The sequence below is a fragment of the Tetrao urogallus genome (genome assembly GCF_951394365.1).
Source record: "Tetrao urogallus genome assembly, chromosome: 2".
Classification (NCBI taxonomy): domain Eukaryota; kingdom Metazoa; phylum Chordata; class Aves; order Galliformes; family Phasianidae; genus Tetrao; species Tetrao urogallus.
The window spans coordinates 47,447,884-47,473,368 of NC_136814.1; the positions used below are offsets into that span (position 1 = coordinate 47,447,884).

Sequence of the window (25,485 nt, forward strand, 5' to 3'; positions counted from 1 at the left end):
ACACGATCGCCCACTACTGGCCTTCCCTTGTCCCTTCCTTGGCAGGGCCTGGAGGGGCTGGAGAGTTGGTCGCACCTCTGGAAGGTGGAGGAGTCTGCAACTGACCGTGGACATCTGGGGACTGAGGTGCTCATGCTAGTTCAGACAAGTGAGGAGGAAGATGAAGGAGCCTTGAGTGTCAGAGCAGATGAAAATATGCTATAGACAGTAAACACTTTAAAAAATTATATATATATATATTTAATTATTATTCTGGCATAAAATGCAGGCATTCTTTCATGGGGTTTTATTGACAAGCATGCTCTTAATAGGTTTTAATAACTGACTCATGGCCTGGGGCTGTAGAGCGAAAAATGCAAATGACCTTCATGGCTGTTTGTTGCACAAAAGGGTTCATCCTGTTGCCACTGATGCACTGTAGTATCTCAGTGCCATTTGAACCCAGTTGGCTTGTCTTAAAGTTCCTGGAAATCTGCACAGCCAAACCATTTCCTTCACACATGCCTGTTACCACCCCAGATATCACTTACATTCTTGTCACTATCTGAGAAACCATGCCAAACACAGTGCCAATAAATGGCCAAGGTCAGCCTGAAAGCTGTAGTGTAGGTTTGTGTGTTTCTCTGAGATAAAGTTAGGCTCTTTCTCTATTCTCTGACAAGCATAAGCCTAATTCAAGCCTGGTGCTAGTAGGAACAGTCAGGCTGTATGAAAATGACTTCTCTGGTATTTCTGGTCTCCCAAGGGGGTAAGTATCCCTGGAATGCTTTTAAGCATGGGTCAGCTAGTTTGTTGCTAACAGTATCTGTATGTAAACGCAATGCAGTTTGCTTGCATCTGACAACAGAAAATGCCTTTTGCATTTAAAACAATGAAGTATTTTTGTTTGCGTGTTTTCACAATGTCTGTTTGTTCTTTGTACTTGCTGCCCTTTGGGAATTCTTGTAACTCCATGGCTTTTTTCCTTCCTTCCTGACCCACTGGACAGAACAAGGAGACCCTGCATGCTATGGGAGGGGCTGCAAAGCAGTTTCCAGATCGTGCCTGAGAGAAGATGGATGCAGAATACAAAATGAAGCAGCATATCCATCTCCAATATTACAAGAACCAGATGGGAAAGGTCTGGGGATTCAATGGACAGGACCCTGGTGTGCACACTGGGCAACTGCCAGCTTTGCCCTTAAGGGAATGCCAGCTAGAAAAGCAAATTTCTGCACTCACCTCACTTTCCTTACCTGAATTAATGATCATGGGATGGAGAGCAGTGTGATGTGGAGAAGGTGCTGCCTCATTGCTCCCAAGATGGATTTTTACACAAAAGGATGTTATCTGCATCTCTCGTGGTGGTATAACAGGCAGTGTGTGTCCTTCTGCCTGGACTGCTTCCAGAGAACAATATGGTATTTCAATTTATGACTGACACCTTATGTTCTCCAACGTTCATACTACACATTGCCGACAGACCTGGCAGCTCATGGTCTCACGTTTCCAAAGCAAAGAACTGCTGCCTCACTGTGCACGCACAGGGGCAGAGCAAAGCTGTATCGCAGCCTTGTGGTATTTATTACACTACAAGCCAGTGATTTTGTAAGCCGGACGCCTTCTAAAAGGAATTTTAAGCGTGCAGCCTTGCTCTGTAACACCACGGCGCGGCGGCAGACATGTGGCAAGGCTCAGCCGTCAGCGCAGCACTCGCCCCCGTCAGCCTGCAGCCGCAATGCCGCGGCCGCCTGACGCTGGCTCAGCGGATCTTCCCGCCCGGCCGCTGAGGCTCGCGCCAGCTGACCAATTGCAACCTTCGACACGTAGGCTCGGCCCTCACGGGATGGCTGCGACCAATAGGCGCACCTCATGCAAAACGCCGCGCAGCGAGGCGGTAGTCATTGGCTGACTCGTGAGGGCGGCGGGGAGCGCGGGCCAATAACGGCCGACACTGCCGGGCCGGGCGGTGTGAAGCGGGGGGCGCTTCACGAGAGTGGCCACAAAGGGTGAGGGAGGTTCAGTGAGCAGAGCTGCGCAGTTGCAGTACCTCTCTCGTTAACCCACCCCGTAGCGAGCGCTTGCCGTCTCCCCCGTGGGGCATATTGGTAATCAACCCCCGTTAACAGGGGAGGGCCGCAGCCTTCGTGTAAGGGCGCACGAGGCCGTTCCCCACACCGCAGCCGCGTCCGCCCACGCGCGCCGTGGCGGCGGGCACGTCCCGCGACCCCCCCCCGTCTTCCCCCCTTCGCACGGTGCGCAGCGCCCCACCCCGGCCGGGGGAGCTCCCCCTCCTCGAAGCCCCCGCGCAGCCCAGCGGCGGCGGGCGCGCATGCGCGGTCCGCGGCGCGGGGCGGCGGAGTGGCGGCACCGTCCGGAGCATGTCGGGCGCGCGGGGCGGTGGGCGCGTGGCCCCTCCCCCCGGCGGGCGCGCGGCAGCCGCAGCGGCGGCGGCGGGGGGAGGAGGAGGAGGAGGCGGCGAGGAGGCGGCGCCTGTGTCGGCGCTGGAGGTTGTGTCCTTCCTGGGGAAGCTGCTGTGCGCAGTCGCGGCGCTGAAGGCGGCTCTCTACCTGCTCCGCAGAGTGTGCCTCGCCATGGCCTGGAAGTCGGGCGGCGCCAGCCACTCCGAGCTCATCCACAACCTCCGCAGTGAGTCTGCGGGGAGGGCGGGGGGCCTCGGCGGCGGCGCGGCCGGGAACGGCTACGCTCGGCCGCACGCGCCCGGAGTTCCCGCGGCGCGCGCCCGGCTGCCAACTGTCAAGGAGCGGCGGCGGGGGGAGGAGGCGAGGGCGGCGCCCGGCCGGGGGGTGTGCGGCGCCGCGTCCCCGCGTTTCCCGCCCGCCGTGCCGGCCCGAGGGCGGCGGCCGCTGGAGCGGGGCGGGCCCGGGCCGTCGGTGCGGGAGGAGATGCGGCGGGGGGGTGCGGCGGTGGCGCTGGCGGCGGTCCCGGGGGGAGCGCCTCGGGGCCGCGGCTGTCGTCAGCCTCCCTCGGGTCCCCTCTCCCGCACTCTCGTGCGGAGCCGGGCGTTGTCCCGGGGCGGCGTCTCGCAGGACGCGGCGACCTCCCTTCCAGGGCCTCGGGGCGGTTCGAGGGGGAGCGGGCGCGTCCGTTGGGCGAAAGGTGCGTAACGGCGGCCCGCTGGGGAGGTTCCAAGAGCTGGCGTGGCCCCGACGCCCGGGCGGCTCTTCCCGAGGGTCAGCTGGGACCGCCGAGGGGTGCTGGGGGGGCAGAGCCGCTGCCTCGCCGTCCTGTTGCCGCTCCGTGCCTTTTGCGGTTCGTGCCGTCCCCGTGCTGAAGGCGGGCGGCGCTGTCAGGATGCTCCGCGCCGTTGGGCTCCCGTGAGCCGGGCGCTGCGGGGTCACGCGGGGAGATAACCGCGTCGTGTTGTCCTGCTCTTCGTCTTTGTTAGATACTCCTGTAGCGTCCCTCATCTTTACCCTCGCTCGTTGCCTTTCTGTCCTCAAATGCACAAATTCCAGGCGAGAAAGGATGTATCCAGACTTGGAGCCTGTGCTGTGGCAGCCGCCTTGTGTTTCAGTGCTGCCTTTATCTATCTAGCCTTCTTGTTTTGAGACAAGGGAGAACTATCCTTGATGTCTTCTCTAGCCTGCTTGTGATGGATGCTCTGATCCTGAGAGCTTTTCCAGCATTTTCTTTTGCCACTGTTGAGAAATCTTCCACTCAGCAGAGCAATACTTGCTGAAGTAATTTTTCAATTTGACATTAAAATTGCCACTTTAACAAATAGATAGCAAATCCTCTCGTTGTGAGTTTCAACGTTCTGCCCCTCATCTCTGTCTCTGAGGGACAGAAATACCGCCTTAATGAAATTCTGTCGTGAAGTCCCTTACATAGAATGTAGAATGGATGTCAGACTTCCAAATTATATCCAAAAAGTCATTGTTGCCAGAGTTGTTTACAGCTCTGAGAACCTGAAGGCAAAACTCATTTCGTTTCTGAAGAAAACAATGGCTGTTTCAACACATGGAAGCTGTTCAGGGCTTTGCAAATAATGCATTTTTTTTTTTCTTAAGTTAAAAGCCACTATGAGAATGCAACAACAGCAGCTTGTAAAGGAAGAGGAAAGTAAGCTGGAAGTTTAGCACTGCAATCTTAAAATTTTAAGTGACAGTAATTACCTGAAAAGTTGCATTCTGTCATTTTCCCTTCTGTTTTGCCTGTGTATCTCAAAATATTTTGAGTGATGTTAACACGGAGTGGAAATAAATCACTGCTGAAGCACGGGTGCTTTTGATCTTGCAGCAGGGTTGTGCTGCTGGCAGGTGCTTTGTTGGCTTCAGTGGGACTGCAGTGATGATGTAGATTCCAGGTGGCCAAGAAGGCCAGTGGCATCCTGGCTTTTATCAGGAATGGTGTGGTGAGCAGGACTAGGGAAGTCATCCTGCCCCTCTACTTGGTGCTGGTAAGGACTCACCCTGAGTGCTGTGTTCAGTTTGGGGTACAGAAAAGACATTGAGGTGCTGTAGCAGGTCCAAAGAAGGACAACAAGGCTTGTGAAGGGCTTGGAGAATATGCCCTACAAAGAGAGACCGAAAGAACTGGAGCTGTTTAGTCTGGGGAAAAGGAGGCTGAAGGGAGACCTTATTGCTCTCTTCCAGTATCTGAAAGGTGCTTGCAGCGAGAACGGGGTTGGTCTCTTCTCACTGGTGACAGGTGACAGGATGAGGGGAAATGGCCTCAAGTTACACCAGGGCAAGTTTAGGTTGGATATCAGGAAACACTTCTTTACAGAAAGGGTTGTGAAGCACTGGAATAGGCTCCCCAGGGAGGTGGTTGAGTCACCATCCCTGGATGTGTTTAAAAACCGTTTGGATGTGGTGCTCCAGGTAAGGTCATACATAACTTGTTGCTGAAAGTTGGGGAAAAGTTTAGAAGAAAATACCTTTTTGTGTGGTATGTACTTCTGTTAGGCATGTTATCAACGAGCTTAAAAATCATTGGTTACTGAAAGAGTGAAATGATCTAGAAAATTCTATTTGAATAATAGATCCCTCAGCATATTTTGCTATTTGCTCTAAAAGCAGCTGAGCAGTGTAGCATTTCTATGTAGAAATAGAAATCAGATGGTTAGCTTGATGTTCTTTAAGTGTGTGTGGTATCGTGTGTGTAAGTTAGTAACTGTGTAGTTTGCATACATTAAATAACTCCAGTTGCAGTGACACAGGATGTGTTCTTCTGCAGCAAAGGCTGAGTTGTTCTTGCTCCTGCCCTTATGCTGCTGGTTGTCTCCTACCCATGCCTATAGAGCCATGTGTGTAGGAGGATATGTACTAAGACTGGATCTTTCTTACCCTTTTGTAAGGGTGAGCTTTTGTGATGTTCTCTTCTGTGAGAGGGGAAAAAAAGAAAAAAAAAAAAAACCACCAGCAAAAACGTTTTAAACTCCTCAATGTCTGTAAGCTGCTGTACTGCTATGTTTAGAGAAGTAGTAAACTTTGCTGTGGGTGTGAGCGGGCTGGGGAAAGTGGGAAGCACTTGTTTTACTTCTGTGTAAAAGCATCAGTAATTTGTTAGTGATGGTTACTTATCTTCTATTTTGTGGCAAAAAAAAAAAAAAAAAAAAAAAAAGAGAAAAGGTCTCATTTAATGAAGATATATTAATATATATTCTTATTCCAGTGTTGCCTCAACTATGGAGTTGGATTGTTCTGTAGAGGTAACAAGAATTAAGTTAGAGCACTACTAAGTGGTTGGACTCGAGGATCCTTAAGGTCTTTTCCAACCTGAGCAGTGCTAAGTGCTTGTGGTATTTGCATGCAGATATAGGCAACTGTTCTTCACAAGCCTTATCTTTGTTTTCGTGTCTTAGAAGGAATAAACAAATGAAGAAGGCCCTGGAACTTGGAGTATTTTTTAGTGCATAGAGACAAGTGACTGAAGAATATTCCGTGGCTTTTTATTCTTTTGATTTTTTTTTTTTTTTTAGCTGCTTATTACATATTCTTGCTCTGTTGATTTGAGGCATTGGGGTGTACAATTTGTGCAATACACAAAATAAACCTGCTTAAAAAGCACTCTCCTGTCCAACAAGAGTGCTGCCCTTGAATTCGTCTCCTTGTTCTGTCAGGATGCTCAGCTACTTTGTTTTCAAGTGCTTTTTTCTTCCTGATCGTTTTGATTCTTCAAGCATTAAGAGTTGTTTGAAAAAGTGCTATTATTTAAATCCAGCTGAGAAGAAGCAAAGATATAATTGAGTGCATGTCTGCAAACGTCACCTCTAGAAATACTTAAACAAAGCGTAGGCAGCGCTTCTGGGGAGTTATCTAAAGGTAGATTGCTAGAGAGTTATAGATCATATTAAAGGTAGAAATAGTTGGCCGTCTTTAAGTTCACAGCTATAACCAAAGTTCCTTTTTGCTGTGAAGCTAGCACAAATGGATGCTGAAAATCAAGAAAAGACTCAGTAATGGATGGATGGCTAATTTACTGTTATATTACTTGGTTGAGAATCTTTGGGTTCTGAATCTCTTCTCTCTCTCTCCTCCCACACCCCCTTTATCTCCAGATAGCCACTGTTGTCTCGCCTCACTGTTATATCATTTTAATCCCCCTTTGTTTTTCATACATGGGCTCTTGCCAAGTCCTGTTACTTTGTGCACCAACATCTTAGAAACCAGCTTTTCTTTTCCACCTGCAGAACTCAAGGTTTGGTTCCTGTCCAACTCACCATCCATAAAGTTAATTAGGTTTCCTTATCACACCTTTATTTCTCTCCTCCAGACAATACGGTGTGCTGCCATATGACAGTCTTTCTCTGCTTGCTTTTCTGGTTGTGTTGTGCCAGTGGTGTTATAACAAGATATGTGTATTTTTGAATCCACATTTTTGGGCTTAAATATGAAGATGAATTAACTTGAACGTGATTAAGAGCTGCATAATGTTGTTAATCGTATTTGTGCTTGTTTCCTGCTTCATTCAGTTCTCTCTGTCATCCAACAGATCCGTAGTCTTGTTTCAGAAAAGTTAGAAGCTGTAATTTATGAGACACTGTGGATTCCACAGAGTTTGATAGCTTGTTTCAGGGAGGTGCCGTGAATGTGACAGCACTGTGTGTGGCCTTGCTGAGCCTAAGCTTGGTTCAGCGAGAACTGAGCATGGTTGTTCCTCAGGTTTGGGTTCTGTGGTTTTATTGGTTTGTTTGTTTATTTTCCCGCTGTGTCATTTCCTCTGGTTCATTCAAATCCTTTCCGCAACTGACTAATTTTGTGTACAGAAGGCTAATGTAACTGGGATGAGCACAGATCGGGAAAATAGCAAATGAAATGAAAATCAGCCAGTAAATGCAGCCCAAATTTAATACCCACGACCTACGAACAATTATGCTGCCTACTGTTTGTATTCAGCAAACAGTTTTCCCTTCAGCATGTGCACTGTGTTGAGGTTTGAGTGACTAAGCATTGTAGTTTATGGCAAGAAAATGGAATACCTGGAAAGCAGTGTGTTTTTGTTTTTTTTTTTTTTTAATGTATATTTCTCACTGCTTATTTATATCACAACACTTCAGAATCAGTCATTTTAATTTAAAAATGTTTAGTACTTCTGCTTGGTTGAAGGTGTGTTTTGGCTGTGGTTGGGTTTAAAGGCATAATGCGACTTTCGTGATAGTCTGAAACTGCCTAATAATCTGTGGCAGAATGGGAATGATTTCTGTAAATCTATCCCTTGCAGGTAATTACCATTGCTTGTGAGCATGCTAAAAAGTGAAAATCTGGTATGGTTTAGTTTCAGTGTAACTCCAAGCCTTTATTTAAATGCTGCTGTTATTCTACCTTGGTGTAGCGTGGAATGCTCCTTAAGACTTGTTAGTATGCTTGGGAATAAACCACGTAATGCTGGTTTTCTTTTTGAATGGTTGTCTATGGAATATAACACCTCCAAGCTGTGTTCGTTAGTGTTATGATGATAATGTTTAAAGTAAAGAACTCTTAAAAGTAAAAAGCTCTTTTAATGCTTTTAACTTTGATTGGCATAACCAAGTTTTGGCAAAGACACAGTGAACTTTTTCAGAGGCTAAGGCCAATAGTTTTCTGAAGTGACATCTTTACTGAGTTGTCTTGAGTTGCGTTCAGGTTCTGGAGTCTGAAAACGTGGCATTGGAATTGAGCACAAAGTGGGTTTAAATGTGGTACTGTCAAATACTGAAGAGGTGATCATACAGACGTAGCTTTAGAAGTTCTTTGTTTCTGCTAGTGTGACAGCCTTTTGTCAGTTTGTATCTTAGCATGTTGCTTTATGGTCAGTAAATATTATACTGTTACCTATAGCTCTGTCTCTTTAGCTTGGGATGGCTCCGTGGGTCAGCACAGTGGCTGGCTTACTGGTGGTTTTAGGTATGTCAGCTTGGCGGTCCTCCTTAAGGGAGTTACCATGGAGCAATAGGTGCTATGGGAACTATGTTAGCTGTTCTCACGAGACTTCTGAGGCATATTTCATCACTGGGGAGCTAGTTAGTTCAGAATGGCAAATCATGCTTGGATGCCCTACGAGTTCAGATAGCGCTTTACCGCTCTTCTAATCTTCCCTTAGCTTTCGTTTTACTTAGTGGCTGTTTTAATGAGACTGCATTGAAAGTAAACATCTATTGCAGTATAGCTGCTAGTTTTGACAGCATTACGTTTTCTGAAAACAAGTGAGCAAAGATGTTGTATGGAATCAGTTCCTTAAGGTGCAAGGTATTCAATATCTGCTATTCTTTAGAGATTTGTTAAAGCTGCTGGTGAAGCCTTGCTATGAGGAGAGCTCTATACCTGTCTGTCCTATCCAGCTAGATTTATCATAATAGTTTTTGTTATTGCTGATGGTTGCTCCCACTTTTTTTTTATTGAACTCTCTGGTGTTGACATCCCACATGAATTTTAAGTGAAGCTCAGCCTTCTGAAATGTAGAGGGATAAAATGCGCTTATAGGTGAAGTCTCCCACACTTGGACTGTCAAAATGTATTGAAAAGTGCCATTCCATGCTCTTGCAGGCTGAACCCAACTGTAAAATCATTCTTTCATGCGCTCTTAACAGCTTCTTCACTTGAATGCTGATACAGATCTAGATTAACATAGCAGTTCAACAAAGGTGGCTGTATTACAGATGTTTTTTGTAGTAAAGACACACTGTAGCACTACAAGCAAAGAAATAGCCTACCTTTCTCTGTCCCATCCCCAGAGGAGGAAATTGTTGATACTTACTTTGTGGCATTAGCTGTATTGTTCCCTCCTACTGAAAGCTATAGTTAAATATGCCTAAATTAGTTATTTGCAGACTTTCAGATCCTTGAAAATGAATAGAGAGCTGGTTATTTGTGATACCAAAATGGATAGGTTGATTTCAAAATGATAATTATTAAATAGAAATGAAGTACTCTCATAAAATAGAAGTGAAATTTTTGAAGGTATGTTTGCATTTAACGAGATCTTGAGGATATATATTTGGTGCATTGAAACTTTTGGCTCCTATGTGGATTTACCTGTACATATTCTGAGCAAAAGCATTTATTTCTGGATTCCAAGTCTAGATCTGTTTATCTCCTTCTTTCCTCAGTGTTTTTGTTATCATTCTCTCTGAACTGCAGACTCTGAATTGATTTCTTCCTGTGAGCTGTATACAATATTCTGTTTGAACAATGTGTTATCACTCTGACAAGGCTTAGAAATAGCAGGCCAGCAGCTGAACGTTTGAGGCAGATGCTCTGTAAGTTGTCAGCAAAGCACCAAGAGATTTGTATGTATGAATGGATTAAAAAATGTTTGTTTGTGAGCATGTGCTTTGTTACATTAGCATACAAAGAACTTTGTATGTTTTGGGGCCAGTGTCCTTTATTGGATCTCAAGGTGCTGATCCATCATTTCATGTTAGAATCACAGTCGTCTTGTTTGTGGCTTACAGAGAAAGCTTACAATGCTTGTTACTAACATAAAATTCTGTAACTGAATTGCTCTCTTAGCTTTTTCCTCCTTCTCCCCAACAGAACGATTCCAACCTAAAAAGCTCAGTCGACGAGCTGCTTAGAACTAACTAGCTTTACACTGTTTGAAAATCAAGATGTCATTCTCATCCAGCCTGCCTTCCGTGTGGAAGTTGCTGGACGGTTTGGCTGGTTCATGTAGTGATGTCTGAAACTGTTAGCTCTCACTTGAGTAATCTTAATCTACTTGATTTCATCTTTTGCTGTACTGCACTATCTTTGCTTTGCACCAAATTTTAAGACTTCAGTATGATTTAAGATTTCTGTACGATAATGTCACTGTTAAACAGAAAAGTTGTCCCTGCAAGTGAAATACTTTGCAGTGGCTACAGTGAAGGTAATATCCGGAAAAATTGAAGTATGTGGATACTGAGAAAAGTCCCAGTGTAACAGTTTTGGCATCTGCGTGATAATTTTGTTTATGTAAACTAGAAATAGGATGTGTTTGACCAGCTGTTACTCAGCTGTGACAGACCGTTGCAGCAGGACCAGTTAAGATTTGTGTTGTAAGCACGTATGCTAGCCTCACCTTGAGCACCGTGTGCAGCTTTGGTTGCCACAATGTAAGAAGAACATAAAGCTATCAAAGTGTGTCCGCAGGATGAAGATGGGGAAGGATCTGAAGGGCAAGGTGTATGGGGAATGGCTGAGGTCCCTGGGTTGGTTCAGTCCAGAGCAGAGGAGCTGAGGGGAGCCCTGAATGGCGGCTGCTGCTCTTTGTGAGGGGAGCGGAGGGGCAGCGCTGAGCTCTGCTCTCTGTCACTGCGACAGGGAACGGCATGGAGCTGCATCAGGGGAGGGGCAGCTGGGGGTTAGGGAAAGGGTCTGCACCAGAGGGCGGCGGGCATTGAGCAGGCTGCACAGGGCAGTGGGCACGGCCCCACATGCTGGAATTAAAGGAGCGTTTGGACAGTGCTCTCTGATGTAGCTGCAATAGGGTGATGTTGTTTGGAGCCAGGGGCCGGACTCTGTGAATCCTTGTGGGTCTTCCAGCTCAGGATAGTCTATGATTATATCATGCAGCAACAAGACATCCTTTTTGTAATCTGGAAACTAGTGTTAGTGTGAATGTTGACTGCTAGTATGTTTTGAGCATGTTGAGAACCTGACTGATCAATGGTGAGGGTTAATCATTCATGTAGGCTGTTCTTTTTAAGATAACTTTGCTGAAGCTTTATTGCTCAATAAAAGGATAAGTTGTTTGCTTATTGTATATCCATCTTATCTTGCCAAGCTTTCAGCTTTTTTTTGCTCTCCAACATTCAACTGCCTAGTTTCCAAGATTATGTTCAACAGTGGTAATATTTATACCTTCAAACCCAGGGACTGCTGCATGAGCTCTTTTCCTGTTTTCACTGTGTTATTCATGGAAAAAAAGTGGAGTAGAGCTTTCAAAACGTGCTCCAATTATGTCAAGTTGTTGGTGCCACAGCTTCTGCACAAAATAACTTTTGAACTCTGCGGGCTGTGCTTTTCTTCTTGGTTACTTTTCAGCTTTGTCCCTTTGAATCTTAAGTTGTGCTGATATCACTAATAAATAGAGCTTATGTTATATTTTAAGCTCCAGACTACTGTGTTTGCATATTTGTATTTGCTTGCAAGCAGTTAATAATTTGTGATTTAGTTTTAGTACTGATTATGAATATCTTGAAGCTGAGCAGTTTGTTCAGCTAGCAAGTCTTCAGTGCATGCTTGTTATTGGAAAGGAAAATCAGCCTCTATATACTTAACTGTAAATGATTTTTCTGTGACATATAGCTCCCTTCTAAGATTTAGAAAACATTTTGCTTTGGAATTTTAATAATAAAGAATTTAATTATTTTTTGTTTTTTTTCATTTAAAAGCAGTGTGAAATTAGAATGCTCTCCCTGCACTGGCTTTTTTTAGGTGATATGTGTTTTCTTAGCAATTTGGAATCTGAGAAGAGATTCTTCCCAGATGGAATTAAGATATTCATTGTCAATCTTCTTGGGATTGACTCTGCAGGAAGGAAGGAGCTTTCATTGGAGTTCGGTACCTTAAATATAGAGAAACGCAGCAACTTTAATCATGATTCTAGGGAAAAATCTTATTTGTTATCAATGTTGGGGAAAATACTACATAGTCAATATTAACTTTACTGGTTAGATTCTTGATTGCTTTTCTTAATTACTTCCTAAATTTTATTACTTCTACATAAGTAGAATAGCACTGCAGTAGTCCTATCCCATAGGACTGAATAGCACTTGTAAGAGTGTGTGTGTGTTGTATTCTGGTGTTCTCCAAACAAGCAAAGAAGTCCAGAAAGCAGACTTAATTTTCTTTCTATGGGGGACAATTATACCGTTATAATTGCCCTATTATATTTCTGCTGAAACAGAATGTGGGGTTTTATTTTGTACAAATATCCACGGAGCTCTTAAAATTTGATAAAAACAAGATAGAGGGAGGCGTGGATAAAATACATAGGAAAAGTAATGTAATGCAGGCGGAAGAAAAGTTGTAAATGCTGAGAAAGGAATTTAATTAGCAATGCTTTAAGTAGAAAGATGACAAGCAGATGAGAGAACATGCAGGTGTGCGGTTCTGTAAAAGGAAAAGGGAGGGTGGCAGCAGGACGGGTCATAGGATAGTGTGAAAAAAGAGGCTTGGGAAAAAATCTTGTGGTTCAGGAATTATAGAGAGGGTCCTCTGAAAATGGAGGAGGTTGTCTGCCCAATCACAGGGCCTCCCTTGAGATGTTTATCAGTTCTTTCAGGCTGGAAGCTTCATCTGTTTATACTCTGCGCATTGGTTTCCCCAAGGCGCAAAAGGAAAGAACAGATGGTTACCTTATCAATCTGTCTGCACAGTGCATCATAAAGGAGTAAATAGCTAGTTTAGGTTTTTCCTGAATGCTTTTCAGCTGCCTGTTTGTATCTCTCTCATCCCCCTGGAACATTTTACTCCTGTTATAATCAGCTTTCCCGCCTCTCTTTTCATTTTTAGGTACACTTATTTTAGAAAAGCTACTTTCTTGGTGATATCTAAAGAGATGCTAACTATATATATATATGTATGTATATATGTATATTTTTTTTCTCCCTAGTTTAGTTACCAACTGACGTATAGCTGATTCCAAGTGGTTGGGGGAGCTCTTATTTTTTTTCCTCATACTGTAGAATCAGAGAATCACCATCATAGGAAAAGATCTCTGATATCATCCAGTCCAACCATCCACCTACCACCACTATTTCCCCACTGAACCATGTTCTTTAGTACAACACCTAAATGTTTCTTGAACACCTCCAGGGTAACTCCACCACCTCCTTGGGCAGCCCATTCCAGTGCCTGACCACTCTTGGAGAAGAAATTTTTCCTAATGTCCAACCTGAATTTCACCTGTCGCAAATTAAAGCCATTCCCTTTTGTCCTTTCACTAGTTACGCAGAAGAGCTCAGCGCCCACCTCACTACAACCTCCTTTCAGGCAACTGTTGAGAGCGAGAGTGGTAAGGTCTCCCCTGAGCCTCCTCTTCTCCAGACTAAGTGATCCCAGTTCACAGAATCACAGAACTGTAGGGGTTGGAAGGGACCTCCAGAGATCATCGAGTCCAACCCCCCTGCCAAAGCAGGTTCCCTACAGCAGGTCGCACAGGTCTTGAACATCTCCAGAGAAGGAGACTCCACCACCTCCCTGGGCAGCCTGTTCCAGTGCTCCATCACCCTCACTGTAAAGAAGTTCTTGCGCACATTTGTGCGGAACTTCCTATGCTGCAGTTTCCGGCCGTTTCCCCTTGTCCTGTCTCCACTCACCACTGAAAACAGTCCGGCCTCGCCATTCTGCCTCCCATACCATAGATACTTATAGACCTGGATCAGGTTCCCTCTCAGTCTTCTTTTCTCAAGGCTGAACAGACCCAGTTCACTCAGCCTTTCTTCATAGGAGAGATGCTCCAGGCCCTTGTGGCCATCTTTGTGGCCCTCCGCTGGACTCTTTCCAAGAGATCCCTGCCTTTTTGTACTGGGGAGCCCAGAACTGGACGCAGTTCCCTCAGCCACTCCTCATAAGGCCTGTGCTCCAGACCCTTCACCAGCTTTGTTGCCCTTCTCTGCACATGCTCTAGATCCTCAATGTCTTTCTTGTAGTGAGGGGTCCAAAACTGAACACAGTGTTTGAGGTGCAGCCTCACAAGTGCTGGGTACAGGGGAATGATCACCTTCCTATTCCTGTTGGCTGCACTCTTTCTGATACAAGCCAGGATGCCATTGGTTTTTTTGGCCGCCTGGGCACACTGTTGGCTCACGTTTAGCTGAGTGTTGACTGGTACCTCCCAGTGCATTTTTACCACACAGTCTTCCAGCTGCTCTGCCCCAAGCCTGTAGTGTTGCCTGGGGTTGTTGTGGCCAAAGTGCAGGACCCAGCACTTGATCGTGTTGAACTTCATCCTGCTGACTTCAGCCCAGCGATACAGTCTGTTCCATTCCTTCTGAAGGGCTTTCCTACCCCCAGGCAGATCATTGTTTCCCCCCGAAATTGGTATCTTCTGTAGACTTATTGAGGATGTACTCAATGCCCTCATCCAGGTCATCAACAAAAATATTGATCAGGACAGGCTCCAGCACTGACTCCTGGGGAACGCCACTCGTGACCAGTCACCAGCTGCATTTAGCTCCGTTCACCACAACTCTCTGGGCCCAGCCATCTAACCAGTTCTTTACCCAGCAAAGCCTGTACCTGTCCAAGGCACGGGCTGCCACCTTCTCCATGAGAACATTGTGGGGGACAGTGTCAAAGGCTTTGCTGAAGTCTAGGCAGACTATGTCAACAGCCTTTCCCTCACCCAACAAGCGAGTCACTCAGTCAGAAAAGGAGATGAGGTTGGTTGAGCAAGACCTGACTTTCATGAACCTGTGCTGGCTGGGCCTAATTCCCTAGTTGTCCCACACATGCTGTGTGATGTCTCTCAAGACAATCTGCTCCATAACCTTTCCTGGCACTGAGGTCAGGGTGATGGGCCTGTATTTCCTTGGATTTTCCTCATGACTATCCTACCCAATAGCATGCTGGCACAATGTCTTTAAATTTTTTCTTTTACTTTGGGGTACAGTTTTGCTTAGTATAAAATCAACAAGGTTGGAAAAGATGTCAATTTATGAACTACTGCTGCAAATGCCTGTTGTCTCTCAGATTAAAAAACATAAATTGAAATGAGGAATTCTCTCTAAGACTGTAGCATGCAGTTCTGAATGGAGTCAAAACACAGGAGGTGTGTAATGTATGCAAACTGCAGGGAGCTTATGAGTTTTCTAGGGTTTATCAGGGAAAAATATTGTTAATTAGGACCATTTTTATAAAGCATTGTTATTTTCCCTAATAATTTGATGGCATATTGCTATTGCATTTCTAAGTGATACTTTGTCTTTAGAACAAAGAGCACAATGTCGTGGGGTACCAATTTGCTCTCTGTTCTATAGGCTAATGAAACGGGGCACAGGTAGTGGATATTGGGGATGGGTGTTGAGAAAAAGAAAAAAACTCAGATAACCCACAACCATGTTTGATAAGAGTAATTGATGGGAGCATGCTGTAAACAGTCAGGAAGGCCTTTGCAAAAGTTAGCTGCAGCCTGGTCACGGATGTCTTAGTGTTGGTAGCTCTCTAAAAGTGATGGGACCTCAATTAAGATAATCTTGGAAGAACTCACACATCTTACTTTTGAATTACTGCAGTTTGTATTAGATTTTGCAAGCGCTCAGATTATTATTTATTTTTTTCTTTTAAGTAAAACTTTCCAGTAAAGTTAGTTAGTTAGTAAGCTACTTAGTAAAGCTTCCATCATTGCAATAGCATTATTTGGAGTTTATCCTGAATTTTTTTTAATGAAAGTGATTGGTTAGTTTCTTCTGTTTGTTTTTTGTTGCTTTCTGTTGCTTGTAAGTATGTCTTCAGAATTTAAATCTATAAATGTTAGAAAGAAAGAAAGTAACTTCACTGCTCAGTGTTTCTGATGTTTTGTACGTACCTTCTATTTTTAAGAGGAGACAGATTCAGAATGTTTTAATACAAAAAATCTTAGGCTTCAGCCTGCCCCATTGTAAGAATTCTCATTCTGTAGGAGTTTCTTCACAAGGGACTTTTTTCTTTTGCCAACAGAAAAGAGAAACAGGACTTGAAAATAAAATACTGAGCAGGGATGCTATGGTTTCTGCTAACCTGCTTTTGTTTATTTTTCAATAATTGATCACTTAACTTAAAAAAATAAATAAACCTTGTTTATTGTATAGAGTAGTATGAATTTCTTATTTTATATGTTTTCAGGAATATCAAAGCTGTGCATGGAACTGAGTGTTTCTAGGAGTTACATCTTTGCATCGGTAGCTTCTGGGAGAGTCTTGCTTATGATTCGCTGTCTTAAGCAGTGTTTGACCAATGGATCATAGCTTAACTTCTAAGGTGATGAGGGTTAGAGTACTAGGGAGAGTAAGGTAGTCTGTTTTCTCACAATGGTAGGAGTATATTAATGTATTTTGCATGTTCTTGCATTGAGGAACAGAATGCCTTCAATGTGATTTGTTTTATTTATAGAAAATGGAATAATCAAATCAGACAAGGTATTTGAAGTAATGCTGGCCACAGACCGTTGCCATTATGCAAAATACAACCCTTATATGGATTCTCCTCAATCTATAGGTAAGTCAGTTTCTATGAAATGCTCTGTCCTAATTTTTGTAATGGTGACTGCCTTTGTAATAGATGTGCAAACTTATCTTAGTTCCTTATCAATTTATTCAATCTCTTTTAACTATGCGTTTTGAATTTATGGGACACAATTGGCATACTTAAATACATCCATAGATTGTTATTGGCCAGTATTAATGTGTAAGTATATATTTTTTTAATGCTACAACAATCTGTAGTGATGGAGCTGATATTATTTAAATATTTATAAACCACTTATATCCAATTTACTTCAGGAACAGTGTCTCTCTTTACAGAAATGGTTCATGAGAGATCAGTACAATGCTCTTCAGATTTTTACATGAGATGTTTTTTTATACAAAAATAGGCTTTAAATGGGAGAGTCTGTTGATGGTTGTAGGACACTAACTTCTCCTCCAGATCTTAGTTTTCTCATTCCAAGGCAGGAGAATTAATTAAACTTATGTGCTTCCTTTTTTCTTTTCTTGATTATTATTTTTTTTCCTCTCCTTTCCCTTCCATGCTGGATGGTGAGCATTATGAATAGTAATTGGATTTGATTTGTGTAGGGACATTAAAGAAATAAAATGTTCTAAAGTATGTACTCAAAAATTTATATATTTCTAAAGGAACAAATATAACTCTGTATTCCTAGGTTTATGTGCTGTCTGGGGGAAAAAAGACGTCAGTCTTCAGGGAGTCCCCATCACGTAAACTCACTAACAAATCTGGGTTCTTATGTATGGTCCATGAAGGAGGGGGAAAAAAAAAAAAAGAAATTAGGTTATTCTGGGAAACACAGCTCATCTGAATTCAACATATGTGATAAAGCCAAGGAGATAGAGTCACAAAATAGAAATCATAACTGAGGTCGAGTATAGAACTGTGTTTTTTCCTGTTCAGAGTTAAGGAGGCATAGCTTACAGATGATGTACTTAACTCACTTCTGAAGTAGAGTACTTACATAACCATTAGTGTGTGACTGATGTCCTGAATGAGGCTAACAGTGAAGATATTGTATTTTACAGTCAAGATCAATAACAATGGTCTGAAGAACAATCAAATCTTCTGCTTTCTTGTTTTACAGGCTTCCAAGCAACAATCAGTGCTCCACATATGGTAAGCTTTAAACTTGTGTAGATGATTTTATGATGATACAAACGTTCCCAAAATAAAAATATTTATCACAACAAATTTAACCAGGAATTGATGGCAGTAATGTGGTTGTGAATTACCTAATAGGAGGGTGCAGAGAAGGCTGAGCCAGACTTTTTCTGCAGATGCACAGTGATAGGATGTGGGGCAGTGGACAAACAATGCAACGTAGGAAATTGCGATTAAATTCTATTGTGAGGAAATCATACTGGATGTAGTCAAGCACTGGAACGTTTCCGTTCTGTGGTGGAATGACTGCATCTGTTGACAAGGGAAGACTTAATGATGTAATCTACCTGGACTGCTGCAAGGCCTTTGGCATGGTCCCATACCGTGTGATTATCTCCAAATTGAAGAGAGATGGATTTGAATTGTGGACTTCACAGTGGATAAAGAATTGATTGGATGGTTGCAGCCAGAAAGCAGTGACTCCAGGTGGAGTCCAAGTGGAGACAAGTGATGAGTAGTGTCCATCAGGGGAATAAGCTGTAAAAGTGTGATAATGACTATCTGTAAAACATTAAAAAAACTAGAATTAGAATGATTCAGTGAGGAGGGCCTTACAAAGATCATCTATTCCGACTGCCCAAAAGCAGTTAAACTTTTGGCTATAATCTAAATAGTATCTCTTGAATACTGACAGACAAGGGGTATCAACCACCTCTCTAGGAAGCCTGTTCTAGTGTTTGACTACCTTCATGGTGCAGAAATTTTTTTGGAACCTCTCCTGGTGCAATTTTGTGCTCTTTCTATGGGTTCTATCGCTAATTACCAGGAAGAGAAAAGACTAGCACTTCCCTCTCACCTTCTCTGCAAGAACCTGCAGAGCGTAATGAGGTCGCCTCTTGACCTCCTTTTCTCCAGATTGGACAACTCAAATGTCCTTCTTTAGCCTCTCCCCACAGGACATGCTTTCCGGCCCTGTTACCAGCTTTGTTCCCCTCTTGTGGATGATTTCAGGTATCTTAACTTCCTTTTTATATTGTGGAGGCCAGAACTGCACACAATATTCAAGAGGAGGCAGCACTACCTCTTTTAGCAGTTTGGCTATCCTGTGTGTTTAATGCACCCCAAATTGAGGTTTGCTGTCTTGTCTGCCAGAGCTCTCTGCTGGCTCATTCTGAGCCTGTTGTCACCAGTATCCTCAGGTCCCTTTCTGCTGAGCTCCTCTCCAGCCACTCGTCTCCCAGTCTACACCTTTATTTGACATTACCCCATTGCAACTGTAGCACTTGTCATTTTCGTTTAATGAAATTCATGCTGTTACTGATCACCCAGTGCTCCATCTACCTAGATCCTTTTGCAAGGCCTCTCATCCCCTTGAGAGAATCAGCAGCAGTGCCCAATTCAATGTCACCAAACAAGAGGATGCGCACCATTCCTGCATCCAGACCATTTATATATTGAACAGAACCAGGTTCAGAATTGATCCCTGGGGAATGCTGCTAGTGACAGACTACTAGCTAGATGTCGCCCTGAACACTACAACCCTTTGAGCTCTACTGTTAAGCCAGATCATCAACCAGCATAGCATGAACTTGTTTATCTCACAGCTGGACATTTTGTCCAGAAAGATGCTGTGAGGAGTGGTATCAAAATCCAAAAAGACTGTCCACTGTCTTGCCATCATCCACCAGGCAGGTGACCTTATCAAAGAAAGATCAGATTACTAAGGGAGGACTTTTCTCTGCATGAACCCATGTTGACTTTGCCTGATAACTGCATTGTTCTTTAACTGCATTTCAGTATTTCCCAGGGTCATTTTTTCCATAACTATTCCAGAGGATGAGGTTAAACTAACAACCCTGTTAGTCTCAATAATGAATTGATTGGCATATGACAAGTTTAGTTTGTGTACTGGTCAACTGTGTAAGGAAACAAAGCAGCTCATGATGTAGACTACTGAATTTTCATATGTGAATGTTTTGGATATCAGACTTTGTAAAAGCCACCTTCTTTTTTCCTTGAATAATTGTGTGCAGGCAGTATTAACTACAATATAACTTTTCTTTGATCCTATGAAACTAGCTTCTGTCTCAGCGTATTCCAGTGTATATAGCATAATGATAAGACATTCTCTTAGGCTAATATTCACCAGCAAACTGAGAACCATCAGACCTGAAGAGAATTGAATTTATTCCATTGTCTCTCTCCACAAACAAGAAAAGAAAAGTTTTCTTGAAGTAAAAGAAGCAACAGTGATTATATCATATAGCTAACTCCACTCACTACCTGTGGAGTTCGTATGCTGTTTTTATGTAATGAAAACATGATTCTGAAATTTTTTAGGCTAATCTTCTGTGCATTGCCTCAAAACACTGAAGCAATGAAGATGTGTAGGATCAAATAAGATTGATAATACTTTGAAATTTTGTCTCCTCCTTCTAGCATGCATATGCTCTCGAACTTCTGTCCGATCAATTACATGAAGGAGCCAAAGCTCTTGATGTGGGATCTGGAAGTGGAATCCTTACAGCATGCTTTTCACGGATGGTGAGAAATCTAGTTTAATTGTTGGTTCATCAAAACTGTTTGAACTGCAGCATAACTGAATTAAAGACAAGGGTAAAAGTGGGCTTCTTACAGTGGGCTGAAGTAGATTACACAGAAAATGAACTACTCTCCTGAGTGTGGCTAGTATGCACTTCTAATCGTATTGATACTTGAGGCTTGGGTCCAGTAAATCCTTTGGTGATGAAGAAACTGCCTCAATGGGAAGTTTTTTCTTGACTTAATGGTTGCTGTATAACTTGAAGGAAGGTGGTATTTGTTATTTTTTATCTTTTTTATCTTAACTTGTGTGGCTGTGAATGTGCTCATTGTGATAATCATATTTCTTTTTCTACTGTGATGAGAGCTTAATGAGACCTAAAAGAATCCTATTTCCACAGGTTAATTATATATCCATGTGTATAAATAGTTTTTGAAATTAGTTTCATTTTTTTTCCATTTATTTTATTGTGGAAGTACAAGAATCTATTTAATCACTTTTAAAATTAGTACTGATTTATATTCTTTTTACATCTTTTCCTAGTAACTTCATATCAGATTATTCAGCCTATGCTTAAGAAATTTTCAGCGAGTCTATCCTATTTTGCAGCAAGAGAAAAAAAAGATGAGAAACTTTGTTTTATGATGACTGTAACTACAGTTTTTCCTGACTGATTTTTCTGGTGGAATATGATCAATTCTTCCTTCTCTGTTATAGGACTTAGCTTTGCAACTAGCAGAGGACTTCACTAAACTGCCCAGCTGGAGCTTTTTTTCTTTTTCTGAAGTTAATTTGGAATACGGTGATGCAGATGACAAATGCTCATTTGTTCTTTCACTACTTAAATTTTACTATTTTCAAGCATTGATCTGTTGAATCTTCATGTCCCGTATTAAGAGCTAGATAAGAATATTTAGGATTCAATAATACATTAGTGAAAGTCTGTGTGCAGTTTTTCAAGAATGCTAACTGCCACGTTAAAAAAGTAAATTAAAAAAAGTGAAATAAGTTCATCAAACTGCTGTCTGCAGGAAATATTAAATGCCATTTCTTTAACTTACTGTTTTTAGTCCAACTCTATAGTCGGTCTAGCTTAGATAATCAAATGCAACAAGTGCTAGTAGCATGCATAAGGAATTTGAGTCCTACAAGTGTTAAAGTTTTCATCAAAGATGTGTGTTTATTCATTAGAAATGTTGAATGTATAAAACGCCATGTTAGGTAAGATGTTTGTGACACGTGGTTGTGCGCTTTTTTTCTTTTAAAACGATTGCATGAGAAAAGCTGAGGAAAACGTGCAAGGGGAAAAAAAAAGTCAGAATTATCACAAAAAGGAAATCTCTTCAATTCTGCTAAGGTTAACCACACTGTTTATCACCGTGTGACTGTCATGTTCCTCTTCGGAATTCCGCCAGAATTTCTTTCTTGGTGGTGTTGTGGAATGCCTTACAAACACACGTTTTGTGGAGCACATTGAACAAATGCTTTTTTCCATTCGATAGCATTATTACTGTGTAATACAGATCTCACTTCAACCACTTGAATGGACGTAGATAAGAATACATAGTACATACTGCTCCGACTCAGTTTTCTTCTTGTATAAAAATTCTTTCTAACACACTACCATCGTTCCAGGTGATGTACTTTCAAGCTTCAGTTAGCCTTTTCCTATCAGAATTCAGTTGGAGGTATGCTTACTGGCCATACTTCTCAGTCTGCTTGAGATCTAGAAGGAACATCTGGTATTTGTGGCATAAGCTGCTGAGTGCACATTGATGTCATGGTGGCTTTACTCCTGCGAGAGTAGTCTCGCTTGTAGCATTCCTAGAGGGCATTTTATTTACTTTAGTGTGGTTAAGATGTTTGTTTTTTATGTTAAACTGCTGCCACAAACTTAGTAAGCTGTATGCCTTGCAGATAAATTTCTACACTTTTAAAGGCTGATGGCAAGTTAAATGAACTCTGTGTACTGGAATTACTTAAAACAAACAAAAAAAAAGTGGGATGCATTTTTGTTTTAAAAAATAATAATAACAAAAACCCCAAATGTTTTGCCACTTTACTACTGCCTTGATAATGTATGCTTTGAGGTTCCAGGAGTAGAGCAGCGTAGACAGGAGAAATCTAGACTGATGAATATTCAGAAATTAGCATAATGGGGTATGGCATGCTGCTGAAGACACTGTTACTTTAAATCAGGCTATTTCATACTGTGAACATTTTGCTGAATCTTGATTTCTGTGACATTACCCTGAAGGGCCTGTATTGTATATTTCGCCGGCTTTTGGCACGTTCCTGCAAACAGTAGCCTCTAGCTGTTATAGTGAAAACTTGCCATGTGTCTTGTTCTGTTTCACATGCTAGGCCAGTCTTGTTCCAACTGAAATAGAAGAGGTAGTACCGCTCTTTCTTTGTTTTTAAAGTAGGACTTGCTCATGAGGGAACATAAAAGCTGATTATTACTGTGGTGGGAGTTTTCTTAAATTTTCATGTCTTAGAAAGAGTAAAATAAAAGATACAGAAGCATTACTGACATATTCAAATGTGGCATTATAAGGCAGAGTTGTGTGACAACATGGACTTCCAGAACGTATTTTGCTATTGAGTTCTTGGAAATGGATCCTGCAAAAGATTTTCTTATTCTATGGTTTGGATTATTTTTCTCCTCTCTCCAAGACTGAAATATTTTTTCTGGAATAAAGGCACAATTCCAGAACGGAGACTATTTTTTTTTTATTTTTTTTTTTTTTTAGGATGATACTCTTTAAAAGTATGTTGATTTTGGAGACCTGCTTCCCCTGAAAATACACAGATCTCTTATGACCACCTGTGAGTTACAAACTCTCAAAAGTTCTGCTCTCCTAGTGGAAGAGAGCTGTAAATATGAAATCACAGAATGTCCTGGGTTGAAAAGGACCACAATGATCATTGAGTTTCAACCCCCTGCTACGTGCAGGGTCACCAACCACCAGACCAGGCTGCCCAGAGCCACATCCAGCCTGGCCTTGAATGCCTCCAGGGATGGGGCATCCACAACCTCCTTGGGCAACCTGTTCCACTGCATCACCACCCTCTGAGTGAAAAACTTCTTCCTAATATCTAACCTAAACCTCCCCGTCTCAGTTTAAAACCATTCCCCCTTGTCCTGTCACTATCCACCCTCGTAAATTCATGAATGTTCGCGTATGCAAGAGGTTAGATGGAAGTTGTCCCTGTTAACTGTTAAATTTGACTCTAAAAGATTAGAACCCTTGAGATAACTTAAAACAAAATGTGTGACTTAACTATTTTCTCTGAAATAAGGTTTTTCTCTTTAGAAAAAAAGCAAATAAACAATTCACAATGTAATTTTTAAGGAAGTTTACTTGGAATGGAAGGACACTAGTTCCAGTCTTTGTCCTTGAAGTCCTTGCCTCTTATTGGATGTAATACATATATTCAATGTATAGTTTGACTTCCAAAAATTCAGAGGAGAAATCCCCACTAATATTTTAAATTGACTGAATTGATTCTTAAAAAGTTTACTGTAACAAACATAAGTGTTAGCTGGCGAGCTTTAGTTAGTGGTTGCTTGTAGCAGTCAGAATGTGTAATTCTAAGCAGTGTTACTAATAGCATTGGTAAGGTACTACCACTTTGCTGATTTGTTTTTGTACTAGAGAAATGGGCTGAAGAGATGGAAATTCTGATTCTATAAGTAAACCGTAATTAGCAGAATTTATTCAACTGTGTGTTTTTATTTCAGGTTGGTCCCAAAGGACAAGTTGTAGGAATTGATCATATCAAAGAACTAGTAGATGACTCAATAAATAATGTCAAAAAAGACGATCCCACATTGCTGTCTTCAGGAAGAGTGAAACTGATTGGTGAGCATCAGACTCTGATATACTTATTACTTAAACTGGTATTCTTTCTAACAGCGGGTTGAAAGTGACTAGAATTTGAATGTGAGTAAAAATTCTGATATAAGAAGTTAAACCAAAGGAAGAAGGGCCAATTAACTAAAGAAGGAAGAGCCAATTCTTTTGGCCTTTGAAAAACACCATCTTTGCACCCTTTTGAGAATATGGCTTCTGGCAATCTTAAGGAATATGTACTCATTTTATTATGAAAGCTGAACATGCAAGCGTTTTCTGATGAAAATACTTTTCATGCTAAAGCACTGTCATGTTAGTTTGCTTTTTAAAATTGGGCTTCAATGCACAGCTTTAAATGTGCTGTCATCTAAATTTGAACACTTTAACAGAGCATTCATACTTCTGATATAGTAATTGAGAAAGCTGCAAGCAGAGGGTTGAGTGGAAAAAATACTAGATTGGTAATATGCATCACTGAAGCTTCTCCGTTGTTTTTAAAATTAACAGTGTTTCTGTTTGAGGGAAGTGATTAATGGATGCAAACTAGTTTAAATGAGAGTTGCTAGTTGAAATAATGCTGAAATTATGCAAGGAGAGAATTGTTATTTGTGTTATGTGACTAAAGGGGAAAAGATACCTGTTTTTCTCAGTAGAGTCGAAGCTGGCAGGAGGAAAGCATTTCCTTTGCTATCATCATTCCCTTTGTTAAGTTTAAAAAAAGTTGAAGATCTGGGTTATTTTGGGGCCATTCTTTTGAAAGTGCTTGGAAATATTATTATGGCTTGTGATGTTTAGCTCTTACCTTAGTTTCTTCCAGTTTGGTTCCTGGATTTCTTTTTTTTAATTTTTCTTAAATGATGATCTTCTAAGTCTTTCTGGAATAAGCACATCAACACATGTACTTGGACACTATCTTATACAATTTTACATCACTGAGAACACTTATGACTTCTTTTTGAAGAAATTTAAGGTGTAACTGAGACTGAGAATTGAGAGAGGAGGTAAGGGGATAACTTCTATTGGTGCTGTACAAGAGCAAATTGACTCCAGTTTCCAGTTATACCTGAGACAAACTTTGATGCTCTCCGGAATCTGGAGTTCTAAGTAAATGTCATCACCAATGTTATGTTTGACTGTGTAGCAGCATAACTAAGAGACTTCTGACTAGTTCTGTTGTGAGATGCATTAAATACAGGGGGAGGAGTAGCAGGAATGTGAACTAGATGGAGAATAATAATGCTTCCGTTGTGGTGGACTCCTGGGAATATTATGATGTGGAGCTAGACTCAAGGTAGAGCTGTTTAAAACCAACAAACAAAAAAACTTGAAAAGGCAGAGTTATTTGGTGGTAGGAACTGCATGAATT

The 25,485-nt window shown here is 42.1% G+C and overlaps 1 protein-coding gene across 3 annotated transcripts in view; it reads left to right on the forward strand.

The window, feature by feature from the left end:
• Nucleotides 1-2,360: 2,360 nt before the first annotated feature.
• Nucleotides 2,361-25,485, forward strand: part of PCMT1 (protein-L-isoaspartate (D-aspartate) O-methyltransferase) — a gene marked incomplete at both ends in the record, with an annotated part of 28,970 nt that continues 5,845 nt past the window's right edge. The window contains 5 exons of one of the 3 annotated variants that reach the window (XM_079532960.1): nucleotides 2,361-2,628; nucleotides 16,503-16,607; nucleotides 17,704-17,735; nucleotides 20,160-20,264; nucleotides 24,008-24,128. In XM_079532960.1, the coding sequence (XP_079389086.1) occupies nucleotides 2,361-2,628; nucleotides 16,503-16,607; nucleotides 17,704-17,735; nucleotides 20,160-20,264; nucleotides 24,008-24,128 (631 nt within the window). The remainder of the gene's footprint in view (nucleotides 2,629-16,502; nucleotides 16,608-17,703; nucleotides 17,736-20,159; nucleotides 20,265-24,007; nucleotides 24,129-25,485) is intronic. The other 2 variants (XM_079532961.1, XM_079532962.1) reach the window with 2 other exon arrangements.